This window comes from Aethalodelphis obliquidens, unplaced genomic scaffold (assembly GCF_003676395.1).
Source record: "Aethalodelphis obliquidens isolate GAN/ISIS:26980383/991018 unplaced genomic scaffold, ASM367639v1 scaffold66, whole genome shotgun sequence".
Classification (NCBI taxonomy): Eukaryota; Metazoa; Chordata; class Mammalia; order Artiodactyla; family Delphinidae; genus Aethalodelphis; species Aethalodelphis obliquidens.
In genome coordinates this window covers 2375324-2388985 of record NW_020838010.1, presented here as the reverse complement: position 1 = coordinate 2388985, position 13662 = coordinate 2375324, and the positions used below count along the sequence as shown (strand labels likewise).

At 39.8% G+C, this 13662-nt stretch overlaps 1 protein-coding gene across 1 annotated transcript in view; it reads left to right on the top strand.

Annotated features, from left to right (window-relative positions):
• The window catches only part of GUCY2F (guanylate cyclase 2F, retinal), a 90666-nt gene that overhangs the window by 34477 nt on the left and 42527 nt on the right, over window positions 1-13662 (top strand). Inside the window, exons 6-8 of the mRNA XM_027089470.1 lie at window positions 616-712; window positions 4891-5022; window positions 10296-10385. Of these exons, the coding sequence (XP_026945271.1) occupies window positions 616-712; window positions 4891-5022; window positions 10296-10385 (319 nt within the window). The remainder of the gene's footprint in view (window positions 1-615; window positions 713-4890; window positions 5023-10295; window positions 10386-13662) is intronic.

Below are 13662 nucleotides of genomic sequence, written 5' to 3'. Positions count from 1 at the left end.
CAACCAACTGATTGAATTTTTCCACTTTTCAACCTGTTGCTTTGGCAACGTACAGATGCAACTTTGCAAGACAAGTGGTCTGTGGGCAGAAATCTGGGCCCACAGCCAGACACCAAGGATTCAAGTCCCAGCTCTGCCTCAGGCTATGGAATCTCACATAATTTGCTTAATTTTGTTTTGTTTCTTTAATGTGTTTTTTTGTATTTATAAAATGGAGATTAATGATTCTTGGCCTTGGTATTATCAGAATATATACTATGGCATATGAGAAAAGTTGTTGAGTTCTTTAAAAGTATTCAGAGGTGTTGTTTTGAATGTACCCTTGATGTGGAATCACTGTTTTATGAGTCTGAGATACCATCCCCATGCAGCGCTTTCCCTTTTGATACCTCTTTAATAGCATTTTCGCTTTTCTCTTTTGGTCTTTGTAACATTGCAAGTTATGAGGACCAGGCTCGTTCTCTCTCTTTGCTGTGGATACTGTGGTAAACATCTATGTGTGGTTATTCTCCCAATTATCTTGTATATTTTTAAACTTCTATCATAGGGCAAATTTACCCCTGGTTTGCAAAACATCCAGCCCCCTGTGACCTTCTGATTGTATGCTTCTTTCAGACGTCGTATAAATAAAATCCAGTTGATTAAAGGACCCAACAGAATTCTACTGACTTTGGAGGATGTGACGTTTATCAACCCCCACTTTGGCAGTAAGGTAAGGAGCATCCCTTGCTCTTACTGCACGGCCCAAGCTGGTATCCACACGCCACAAGTGACTATTGGGCACTTGGCATGTAGCTAGCCTGAACTGAGATGTGCTGTAAGAGTAAAATACACGTTGGACTTAGAAGACAGTATAAATGTAAAATATCTCATTAAAATTTTAAAATATATTAATGACATGTCAAAATGATAATACTTTAGATAATATTGGGTTAAATATATTACTAAAATTAACCTCACCTGTTTCTTTTTAGGTTTTTTAATGTGACTACTAGAAAACTTAAAAGTACATATGTGGCTCATGTTACATTTCTATTGGATAGTGCTGTCTTAGTTTTGAGAAAGTGATGCAGTGCACTTTGAGCAATAGTGTAGCTTTGACTACATATAGCCCTTGTTTGTACATTTGGACTCAACATGTGATTGCTAGTTCCTCAATGGTGGAGGTACATCTTTTTTGTTTTAATGTTAGCCCATAGCACCTGATGTGGTGCTGATAGTGTAATAGGTGCTCTTAAAAGTGGTGAATGAATCAACTAGTGAAAGAAAGTTAAGCGTCACCAGGGGTCCTCTTCTGATTGTGATTGTGTCGTAATTGGCTATTTTCACTGAGTGCCTGCCACTATGTCCTGGCCTTGGGCTAGGCTTTGTAAGAGATGGCATGTAGTCCCTGCCTTCATGGAGATTACAGTCAAGTCAGAGAGACAAATCATATCATACGAGTCGGTAGATGCCATATTGCACAAAGGACACTAGAAATACCGTAGAACTTAAGAGGAGATAGATCAGTGGAGGAAGGCTTCTTAGAGACCCAGCACCGAATCTGGGTCTTAAAGAAGGCGGGAGAGGATTTGTCTAGGTCCCAGGTCACAAACTGGTAACCACTTTTGTCTGACATTTATGGTTTAAAAAAATTGTAGCCAGAATTTTGGAATTGTGAGATTATACATAAAAACCTGGATTTCTGGATGTTCTTTATAGGTTGGAAGATCTATCAGCTTTGGGCATCATTGTGGCAACTGGCTGAAACTCTTCAGTAGTTGCCATTTTGGGAAGAATTTGCAAAAACGGTGTCTGCAGTTTGACACAGTTCCCATCACTCTCTATTGTCTTAATACTCAACTTAATTCATCAATTTATATTACCTGCCTCGCCCCTATAGGCCTCCTAGGCAGAGAAAACAGCACAAACAAAAACTTGGAAAAGAAAATGTGTAGGGAAGAGTTTTGTCCAATGCAGCTAGTAGTAGGAGACTGTGCCTCTTTGTGCCCAGTATATGTGGTCAAAATAAAGACATTAGTCTTTGCAAACTCTAGTATGGTGGTGGCAGGGCGTAGGGAGAGGATTCCCACACCTCACATTGTTCTTATGTGCTATTTACTTTTGCTACACCAGCATACCAGATCTGAGAATTAATTATCTCTGTGACAGAACTGATCACTTGCCTAAATGTGACGCTAAAAGGTATGCTTTAACTAGTTGGCTGGGTGAGAGTGGATTTACATGATAATACCCTGTGCATTTGGAATCAAATGAAAAGTTCAGCTGTTTGCTTTAAGTCTCAATTACAACCCTAACTCTTACTTGTTTAAATCACCAGATCCTTTTGTAAGGTTGATATCATGTTCCTGGAAATGTATTGCTGAATGCCAAAATGATCACTGTGGCTGAAAGCTACATTCTACCCTTATGCCATCAAAACTTATTGATGTTAGTCTCTATTTTTGAAGCCACCAGAGGACACTGGAACTCAAGTGGTGGAATTTGTCTGGATTTGTCATATTCAATATAACTAGATGTTTTGGGTCTAAAGTGTCAAAACAATAAACATAGCTCAATTTTGGACTGAATTAGCCTCTCCTTTTTATAGGCCTTGCAGTAGTCCAGTAAATATAAAATCTCCTCCACCTATGCCTTCTCTCTTTCCTACTGAGACACAAAATATATTTGGGTTTCATACCAGTTCTCACAAAATCACCATAAATAGCAGAATAGTGCTACCTTCAGATGAGCAAAGTGCCCAAGGTTTTAAAATCTTGTTCATGATAATAGATCTTTTCTTTTACTTGTGCATAAATTCTGACATAATGAGAGTTAAAAAAAAAAACAGTCATCACCACTTCTCACCATATGAGTGATAAAAATTAATAGCAACAGGGATAGATAGCCTTACAGGGCTGCTGCTTCTTCTTCTTCTTCTTCTTCTTCTTCTTCTTCTTCTTCTTCTCCTTCTCCTTCTCCTTCTCCTTCTCCTTCTCCTTCTTCTTCTTCTTCTTCTTCTTCCTCTTCTTCTTCCTCTTCTTCTTCCTCTTCTTCTTCTTCTCCTCCTTCTCCTCCTCCTCCTCCTCCTCCTCCTCCTCCTCCTTCTCCTTTCTTCTCCTTTCTTCTTCTTCTTCTTTCTTTGCTATATTGGCCCAGGTGGAAAGGGATGGCATTACCTAGAAGAACATAGCCCTTGGCCTCCAGATCCTTTGTGGCACTTGGCTTGTATCATGGGTTCTTATGGAAGAAGATAAGGGGAGCATATATTTTCCTTAACTGCTGTGTAGTCACAAACTTGCAGCTGGCAGTGTCTAATCAGTCAAGAAGCCAAGGCAAGAATTCCATCCAAATGGAATGTCTGAAAGTGTAAACTCTTGGTGAATAAAAAATTAATTCAGTCTAGAAAAATTGGCAGGTCAGTAGAAGTCAGGTCAGGAAAGGAAGTTTTTAGAAGAAAGTGAAGCTGAAGCCCAAATATATGTGGATTTTGGCAGATTCTCTTGCTTTCTCCTTTGCCCTTCATGGAGAGGTTTATATCTCAATATACAGATCTAGGTGCTCCTGCTGAGATATGAAAATAAAGAATGAAAGGGAAGTGGATTCCTCTCTGGCCTTGCTCTGTTGAGGAGAGTTCAGGTTGATGCAAGGGATATGTGAAGAGTCGTTTTCCACCTTGTCTGAATCTTGAGCTGTTGGGACTTCAACACATTAGGGGCTAAGTATAGTTTACTATTGCCTTGGAGCTTTGTGATTGTCTTGTCTTGGTAGAATGAACTGAACTCGGGGCTAAATCAACTGGTGATCTTCAGTTTATCAAAGACTGTTAAGGGCAGAGTGTGTGAAACTACTTAAGATTAATTTTTATTGGCAAGCAAGAGAGAAACAAAGCATGATGTGGTACAAAGAACACAAGACCGGAAACGTAACATCTACGTTCCTCTTCCAGTCCCTAAGTCCTTCTCTAGGTCTCTGTTTCTTCATTGTAAAATGAGAGTGTTGGAGTTGGTGGTGGGGAATGGCCTAGACAATACCAAATGTAACTGCTAACTCTGAATTGCTATAATTTTAAGAAAGGTATATTTAGAGAAGTGGAGAAGGATATGAGGAACTTGTTGACTTATTATTTCTTCATATGAAGTACATCTGCTGGTTCAGTTGAAGATATTAAGTTCAGTTGAAGATGTTCAATTTTAAAAGTTAACACAGATTGGAGATAACCCTTCCTTTTGTCATTCAACTGTACACTTCCTAGCCCTCTCTTATCAGACTTATGTGTACTAATTAACAAATAAAGGAATAAGAAATTTGGCCTATTTAAACATCAGACTTATAAATCATGGGCAGATGATCTTCTCACTCTCTACCATCTTATAGCTTTCTGAGATATCTTCTGCCATTAATCTTGCCTGCACAAAAAAGGATGCCATTCAAGATGGTATAACATAAAGAGCTAGGCCTAAGAGCCAGAACAGTGGGATTCTGTCCTAATTTTTCTATTGATTTTTTCAAAATGTTAGATTCTCATCTTTTTCTCATTTTTGTCTATAAAATGAGGGTCCCAAATTAAATTATGACAGGCGTTCTTTCTTGTCCCCCAAAATCCATGGCTCTAATCTTCTCTAGGAGATGGAAATATCTGCAAAGCTTTGCCTTTCTTTTGTGGTATATGGAGGTGAATTGTGGTATACGGAGGTGAAGCACAGAACCAATCCTAGCATTAAAAAATGCTGGGGATAGGAAAAATTAATCAATCTCAGGTTTATAGAGCTCAACTCATAGAGTTACTCGATTAGGAATTAAAAAAGAAAAAGAATACCATGTAAGCATAGTGTCTATTCCATAGCTCAATGCTCTGTCCTTAATCACGATAATTTTGTTCATAAACTTTCTTTTCTAATCCTTTCACAGAGAGGAAGTCGTGTCAGTGTAAGCTTCCAGATCACGTCGGAGGTCCAAAGTGGAAGGTACCCAAGGCTCTCCTTTTCTTCAGGGAGTCTAACTCCAGCTATCTATGAAAACTCCAACATAGCAATTTATGAGGTAGGATATCCAACAGCTATCTAATCTGCTGCCTTCTTGGGTTTTAAATTGAGACAGTGACGTAGGACTTACTTAGTCTTTGTGCCAAAATATTGAGGCCTTTGGTAAGTCTTTCCTTTTGATAAGTTTTTTTGTCCATTATCCCCTTACAGACTTGTTTGGTTGACATTTTTGACGATGATTTTCCTCGGCAGCTAATCTACTTACTTCCAACTTCATTGATCTTTCAACACCATGTATTTACTATGAATGCAGAAAAAAGTTTGTGAGGCCCAAACACTTAACCATGTCACTTATTCCAGAAGACATAGATATAATAATAGAAGAAATGACTTCCTGAGTGAACTGTTTGTGATGGGATGTCTAGAGACATGCTTATATAGAGTAAGGCTTGGGGCAAGCTCTTCCCTTCAAATACTGCTTGTTCTTCCTTTACCTGTTATTCTCTGATATTACTGAAATCTTTAAAAAATTATTCATTTCTTTCCTTTCCTCAGCCTGTACTTGCTCTTGCAGTAAAAGGTTACCTTCTGATGTCTAAAATAGAAATCCTTTTTATTTCACTTAAATTTCTGTCTTTCAAGCTTTAAGAGACCACCCCCAACCCCTTGTTCTAAGATACTGGAATTTGGCAACCAGAACAAATCTTGCATCAGTTAGAGAGACGAACTGTTTCTTCTCAGCAGGAAAGAGTTAAGCAGGGGGTAAAAGGGAAACTAGACTGCCTTTCTGTCCCTCCTAAGTAAGGCCTTCCCAGTATGGTTTCCTTGTTTTGTTTGAAGGTACTCCCCAAAGCAGCAAACACTCTCAACTTCAATAGTAACTACAAAGAAAGTCCAAAACAGGCCAGAATGAGTTTTTAGGTTGTCCACCATTGGATTTTCCAAGTGAATGCTCTCCTTCATTGGATAAATAATTTATAGCTACATAAAAACACCAAGATTAGCGTGGCATATATTTTCTCAGTGTACCTGAAGTGTGTTGACTTAAATTTGGAGCAGGAAACCTCTGGATCTTGCCTTGAACTTAATTTAATCAAAGAGGAGATTTGATTCAAATGTAAACTTGAGGTATTGGGGAATTGACAGTTCTACTCTCTCAAAGACCAAAGGCAAGATAATCTCAAGATAATCTTCTGAATGTCAAATGGAATGGGGCTGATGGCTTTACAAATATATTGACATCTCTAAGATTCTGAAGTAAATCTCAATACCTATGGCAGTCTCTTGGTTTTTCATCTGTAAATTGAGGGGTTGAACTAAATTCTTAAACTTGGCTGTTCATTAGAATCTCTGTGGGAAACTTAAAAAAATACCTATGCCCAGGCATAGTAACTCTGATTCATTTGGTATGGGGTGGACCCAGGCATTGGTATTTCTTTTAAAAGTTCCCCTATATGTGCAGCCAGGGTTGAGAATTGCTGAACTAAGAGTAAGGCCTCTTCTGGCCCAGATATGCTATGAATCTCTGATTCTGTGGAAGAATTTATGTGTTTAATTGTGGTATGTTTTATTTGGTGGAGCTGGAAGGTGATAGTGTAGAATTAAGAAGGGAGAAAATAAACATCTGTATGTAATTGGCCTTTAAGAATTTGTCAGATATTTCCTCACTTTGGAAGGAAGCAGACAGTTGAGTTAGTTCCCATAATGCCTGTTGTTGGTCAGTCAGATCATGGGTGTTTCTGAACTGTGTAGGCCAAAGGAGGACTTTATCTGCACAAAAGGAAGGTGTTAGTGAGAATGATACCACGCCATGAGGTCAAGATTAGGCTGATGGCAGGGTGTAAAGGAAGACAGTTGAAGCTAGAAAACTGCCTAGCTAGAGCTAACGGGGACTCCGGGAGAGAGCGGTAGTCAATCGAATCAACAGACCAAAGAAAGAGGTCCAGTGTGCCTTCTGAAACAGCCCTCTATTAGGAGTGTTTTAAAGATTCATTATCTAGTTTCTGTTTAGAATAAACCGAATTTTCATAAGAATTTTTACTGGAAGGTGTGGAAGTTCCAGACAATGTGCCTGGAGTAGCAGATACCTAATAACAGAGGACAGGCTTCTTTAGGACATGCCATAACATTGTAATACACTGACACAGATTCACACTCTGTTGGGACACACAGATGCATAGCCTTCGGAACTGTACAGGAAAATCAGCCCTTATCTCAGAGATACTCTGTGAGATGTAAAAGGAAAGCCGGCTGAGCAGACTGCTGGGGAAAGAGCAATGACTGGCCGATGCCATGGGGACGTGTCAGGATCTGTTCTAATAGCCACAGTCTAGGGGAGAGGGGGTGAGGTGGGCAGTAGTGCAATCCTGACACACTCAGAGAGAACCCACTGAACTGATCCTCCCTTTTCATTCTCTGACTCCTTCTGTCCCTCAACCTCTCCCTGTGTTTTGCTCTTTGTCTCATTTCTGTCTCTCCCCCACACACCCTCCCCATTCATCTCTCTTTTCCAGAGCCTTTTTTTCTATCTTCCCACCTTCTATATCCCATATAGCTCTCTCTCCACTCCTCTCCTTTGCACCAACCATCTTTTCTCTCTCATCACAGAATTGGATCATCAAAGCTGAAAAGGACCTTAGAAATCATCTAAGTCGTCCAGCTCTATCAGTGAGGAAACTGAGGCTCAGGTCAATGAGGTAGCTACCCTAAGACCACCCCTGAATTTGAGGCAAAGCCAGGTCTAGAACTTAATTCTCTCGACTCTTAGTTAATACAACAGGGCCTTAGTGCAAAACTGATGGACTTTAAATTACTTCTAAAAACTTTAGTGGTTAGAGTTTGATGTTTCTTCCTCTTAATTAAAAAGTGAATGATGAGTGAAGTATTTTATCATTCTTTCTCTTAAAAGAAAAAACAAAACAAATAGTGCATGCACGGTAAAGATAAAACCGGCCCATATCCTCCCTTTTCCTCATTACTCATAAAGTAGGATACACACAGACTTAATAAACATTTGCTTATAAAGTTCATGAGAATTGTTTAAATCTTGAAACAAACACACACAAATCCCCCAAACCAAAGAAAGCCCATGGGGGGAAAGAGCAACAAAGTGGGAGATGGAAGACCTTGGTTCTGTTACTACCTAACCTTCTGACCTTGGGCAAGTCATTTAATCTCTTCAGGCTTCAATTACTTTAAATATGAAGCCCTCAAATTTGGTGATTTGGGAGGGAAAAAAAGCTCTGCTTAACTACTTGTAAAAGTTAATAAGCAAGAGAGAAAGCGGACCCATATCTGCAATAGGGTGGACTCCAGGAAGAAGGTATTAGGCACTGGCTATAGGCAGAGTCAGGGCTGCCAGTACTGATATTCAGGCTGTACACTGCACAAGGGAACCACTTCTAAGAGGGTACTATTCACATTGTAGACATATAGTAACGTATATGAGAGTGGTGCAGGAGTGAGCAAAGAGATTCTGGCCTCTCAGCCTAGTTCTGGAATGAGGTAGCGGGCCTGACAAAGAGGCCTTACCTGGCAGGCAGGGCTTGGTGGTACGCAGAATACTGAAGCTGCTAGTGGAGTGTTTTCCCTGGTGTCTGGAGGATGTATGAGTCAACGAGAGTGTGGTACATGCACAGATATATACAGCTGGGGCTGCTGCCCAACATCACAGGGCTGCCACAGGCTGCAAAATAATATTCTCACATTATTTTTTTACTTGAGGGAAAGCACCCCTTGCTAATTAGCACAAAGTTGCCATAGAAGCTAGCGGTGACCATGGTCCATGTAATATAATTGCAAACGTGCTGGGAAGGCTTTACTATATACACATCAGTGTACAACCCACACATGGGCTGACTGTAAATATTCCCAGTTAGAGTTTATTCTTTCAGATTAAACCTCAGCCTTTGATCTCTCTAAAGGGCAAAATCCTTTAGATTTTGTGGGGCCTTACGATGGGCCTTTCTAACCAGTTCCTAAGTGACTATGATGTAACTGGTCTAGGGCCACACTCAGGGAATTGCTGGGCAAGAGACCAGGAAAGCTGCCTTTGGTACTTTGACCAATCTGCTACAGACAGGCACTGGTCCTGGACTACCTGTCTGAATTTTGTGGGCGTGAGCCTGGCTGGCACAGTTTTGTTCAGCTTCTGAAGGTCTCTAGAAGCCATTTCCTAGTTAAAGGGTTTTGAGCTCCTTGGCCAGAAGATACCCTCTAACACCCAGTACGGCGAGTAACTCAGATGCCTGCAGCTCCCATTATTAGCCTTTGCCTCCGGCTGGTCTCCAGATGTAGTGCCACAGCTGGATATATTCCATAATAAGATAGTGGCTACACTCTCTTATTCTCGGAATTTGACTGTACAGAGCTCTCTGCTTTATTATCTCTACTTGATGACAAATTGGTGCAGCCTGAAATGGAATCTCCAGACTATAGGTAATAGACGTGAAAGCACTTTGAAGAGGAGAGAGCGCTGTGCAAATGTAAGGCATTATTATTATTATTACAGAGAAAAAGGAATCTGTGTGTTGCTTTTTTCAGATTTGGGCTGGACAGAAACTAAATAGGGCTTGGTGACTGACGAATCCTTGAGGCTATGCACGTAGAAGAAAATTATCTATCAGGCACTGGCGTTAAAGTGAAGACAGTAAAATAATTGTTGTTTTTGACTTGACAGCAGCCTTAGAAATAGCTGTTTTGTGCTTAAAAAGTCAGAAATAGACTTCTGAAAGAGTCTAGATTACTCTATTACTATGGTAGTACATTTGTACATCCAAATAAAAAATGTTTAATCGATGTTTAAGCCAATCAGTTTATGATTAAAGCATAACAGGCTCCCAAAATGACCTGTCCCACAAGAGAAAAATGGATCAAGGTAAATGCAGGAAACATTTGCTGCACTACATCTCCTGCCCTACATCTCTCGACATAGACGCCTCAAGGCAGTGAGAATTGCAACCACTAACCATCACCATTAATCGCAGGAAACCTGGTGCTACGTCACTTAGCTATGAATGAGTGAAATGACCCGGGACTTTCTGCAGTTAGTTGAGGAAGTCGTTGCAGAGAGCAGTATCATTCCTTTGATGGCATCTGCATCCCTGCAATTGTTGCCCTGCTTTAGTTAATTGGAACTTTAAACTTTAACTTCTCTGTGTGACCTCCTTTTTAGCTCTGAATACAGAATGTCCATGGGGTGGAGGGTGAGAGAGGAGGAACAACGCTTGTTTAGGTTGATGGTCTAACTATAGACTCTTCATGTGGAAGGGACATTGCTCTAAAGCTGCTGGCAACTAAGGCTCACGAACAATCTTTACCTTTTCTTTCTAGGGTGATTGGGTGTGGCTGAAAAAGTTCCCCTCTGGAGATTTTGGAGACATTAAATCCATCAAATCAAGTGCAAGTGATATGTTTGAAATGGTATGAGAAACCCTCTCTTATATATATTCCCACTGAAACCACCAATCGTTTCTCCAAAGTAACTAATACCAGCTGTTAGGAAGATCCTTTAACAGATCAGTGCAGGGAAACTATAGGGTAGCTACTGACTCATTACGACCGTATGATGCAATGGCAAAAGTATGGGCTCCGGAGTCAGAAAGACATGAAGGATTCACTTCTCAGCTCTACCACTTAAGAGATACATTAACTTGGAAAAGTCACCTAAACTCCCTGAGCTTTACTTTCCTTATTTGTAAAAGGAGTATATTAAGGTCTACCTCCCAGGGTTGAGATAATACACGTAAAGCATCTTGCACATTTCCTGACATATAGCTTCTTCGTAAAATGGTAGGTATCTGATTATTATTAAGTACATATCCCATAATCATTCAAAATCTCCGTTTGCCAGGCCTGGAAAAGTCATCTGGTAATTTCTATTTACATAAGAAAAATGGTGATTTCCCAATGCCACCAATTATATTAAAAAAGTCCTTGGGGGCTTCCCTGGTGGCGCAGTGGTTGAGAGTCTGCCTGCCGATGCAGGGGACACGGGTTCGTGCCCCGGTCTGGGAAGATCCCACGTGCCACGGAGCGGCTGGGCCCGTGAGCCATGGCTGCTGAGCCTGCGCGTCCGGAGCCTGTGCTCCACAACGGGAGAGGCCACGACAGTGAGAGGCCCGCATACCGCAAAAAAAAAAAAAAAAGTCCTTGGATAGTTTGTTTAAGGAAGCAGTCTGTACATAAGGCAGAGATGATGATGCTTCCTCTCAAACCATTTAAAATTGACTCCTCCTTGAACTTTGAGTTCATAAAAGATTTACGGAGACTGTCTCTGGTTCCTTCAGACTCATGAAAGTGGGATTTCTAGAAGATAATGATATATTTCTTCACATTTATGAATCAGGCAAGTTCAAATCAATCCAATAGGTTTGAATGAGACACCTGCTACATCCAGACTGCTGTACAAGTGAGAAAACAAGGGAAATGGGGAAATGGAAGAGGTGCAGCCCATGAGGGACCCAATGTGCCTCATGGATCAGAATGAGATGTTAGGATTTGGTATTTCCCTTACATGTGGTGCTGATGCCTGGAGCTGAAGGAAAAATAATGAGAGATGAATCCAGAAGGGGTGACTAAGGTCAGAGCTAGAATAAGCAGTCCCACACTGGTTTGATGATCTGGGATGCTAAACAGAGAGCTAGATCCAAAGTATGGAGCCAAACGATGCCAAGCCTGGGGCGTCTGATAAACGAGAAGTATGGAAATAAGAAGACCCAAGGTAGAGTGTGTCCATGATACCTTTTTTTTGGTAATTTAAAATTTTGACATAATTTCAAACTTGCAGCAAAGCTGCAAGAATAATTCAAGGAACTACTGTATATGCTACCCAGATTCAGCAATTGTTTACATTTTTCCTAGTGCTTTTCATTCTCTATTTATAAATTTAGGTACAGTCGGCCTTCAGAGTCCATGTGTTCGGCACCCCTTGATTTAATCAACTTCAGATTGGTTGAATCTGCAGCTGCAGAACCCACGGATACGGAGGGCCCACTGTACTATTTTATTTTATTTTTGTTTTTTTTAAGTTGACAAGTATTTATTACATTGTTTGATAACAACCAATATTATGTGTTAACTATTATTTTTTTAGAGGATAAAATCATGATTCTCGCACAAATACAAAATGAATACATGTCAAAGGTTTTGTTTAAATCATTAAATATATAAGGGAATCAGGAAGATATTACAACCACTTCAAGGGAGAATTCAAAGTACTGCTGTATCATTTTATATAAGGGACTTCAACGTCCATGGAGTTTGGTATCCTCCTGGGTTTGGAATCAATCCCCAGTGCATACTGAGGGTTGACTATATATTCTTTTTTTCTCAACCATTTGAGAGTAAGGTGTAGACATCATGCCATTTTACCTCTAAATACTTCAGTGTTTATTTCCTAAAAACAAAGACATTCTTGTATATAACTATGGTATCATCATCAAAATCAGAAAATTTAGCATTGATACAGTAATATTATCTAAACTACTGCTCATATTTTAATTTTATCATTAGTCATAATACATTATAGCTAATTTTTCCCTGGGCCAGCTTCCAATCCAAGTTTACACATCGTAGTTGGTTGTCATGTCTTTTTAGTTGCCTTTAATCTGAAACAGAGTCTCAGCTTTTTGTTGTTGTTGTTTTTCTTTATCTTGATATTTTTGGAAGAATTCAGCTGAGTTATTTTGTAGATGGTCCCTCAATTTGGGTGTTTTCCATGTTCTTCTGGTTAGATTTAGGTTATGCATCTTCAGCCAGAATGCTACAGAAGTGATGCAGTGTTCTTTTCAGTGCTTTGTATTAGGAAGCACATAATGTTGGTTGTCCCATTATTAGTGATATTAACTCTTATTGCTTGGTTTAGGTGGTGTCTACCAGATTTTGCCACTGTAGAGCTACTGTTATTTTTTTCCTCATTGTAATTAATACATAATTTGTAGAGAGATCATTTGAGTCTGTATACATAGCCTGTTTTTTTGATCAAATTTTTACCTACTAATTTTAGCATCCATTGATGATTCTCTAACTCTAGCATTCTTTCTATGTTTATTTGTTGGCTCTGTATTGTAAGAAAGAGCCTTACCTTCTCTACCGTTTATTTATTTATTCATACATTTATACCAGTGGTTTTAATTTTATTCAATTATCTATCTATCATCTATCTATCATCCATAATACCTCCAATTGTAATTGAATGCCACAGAGTTCATTCTATCCTTTCCCTTTCCGTATTTGTAACTCCTTTCTCCAACAGTTAGAAAACTGGCTCCCATTATCCTCATGACATCTTTTTGTGTCCCCTTACTAACTTGTGTTACTATGTCAGGTGCAGATAGTAACTCAATTCTAGGGTGAAGGCCAATTTTCCAGAATTTACCATGTGAAAGGCCCTAATTCCTTTCTAGTACTTTTATGAAGCAGGAAGTGGATCTGACGATGCTATCACTGTGAGTCTAGCACTGCTTTGACTACTATGTGCCTTCATGATTTTAAAATTTTGGGACTGAGTATCAAGGGCCAGACTGGAGAACACATCTTGGTGAGCCAGCTATAGAAGGGAGTCGTGTACAGTCAGATAGATATTCCTTAAAGGGAAACAGCTGGAGTCAGAAGGCCAAAGGACTGATGACTTCCAACATCTTTTAGGGTCCCAACTTCTCCAAAGACGTATGCAGGAAAATCAGGCTGTATCTGTCTC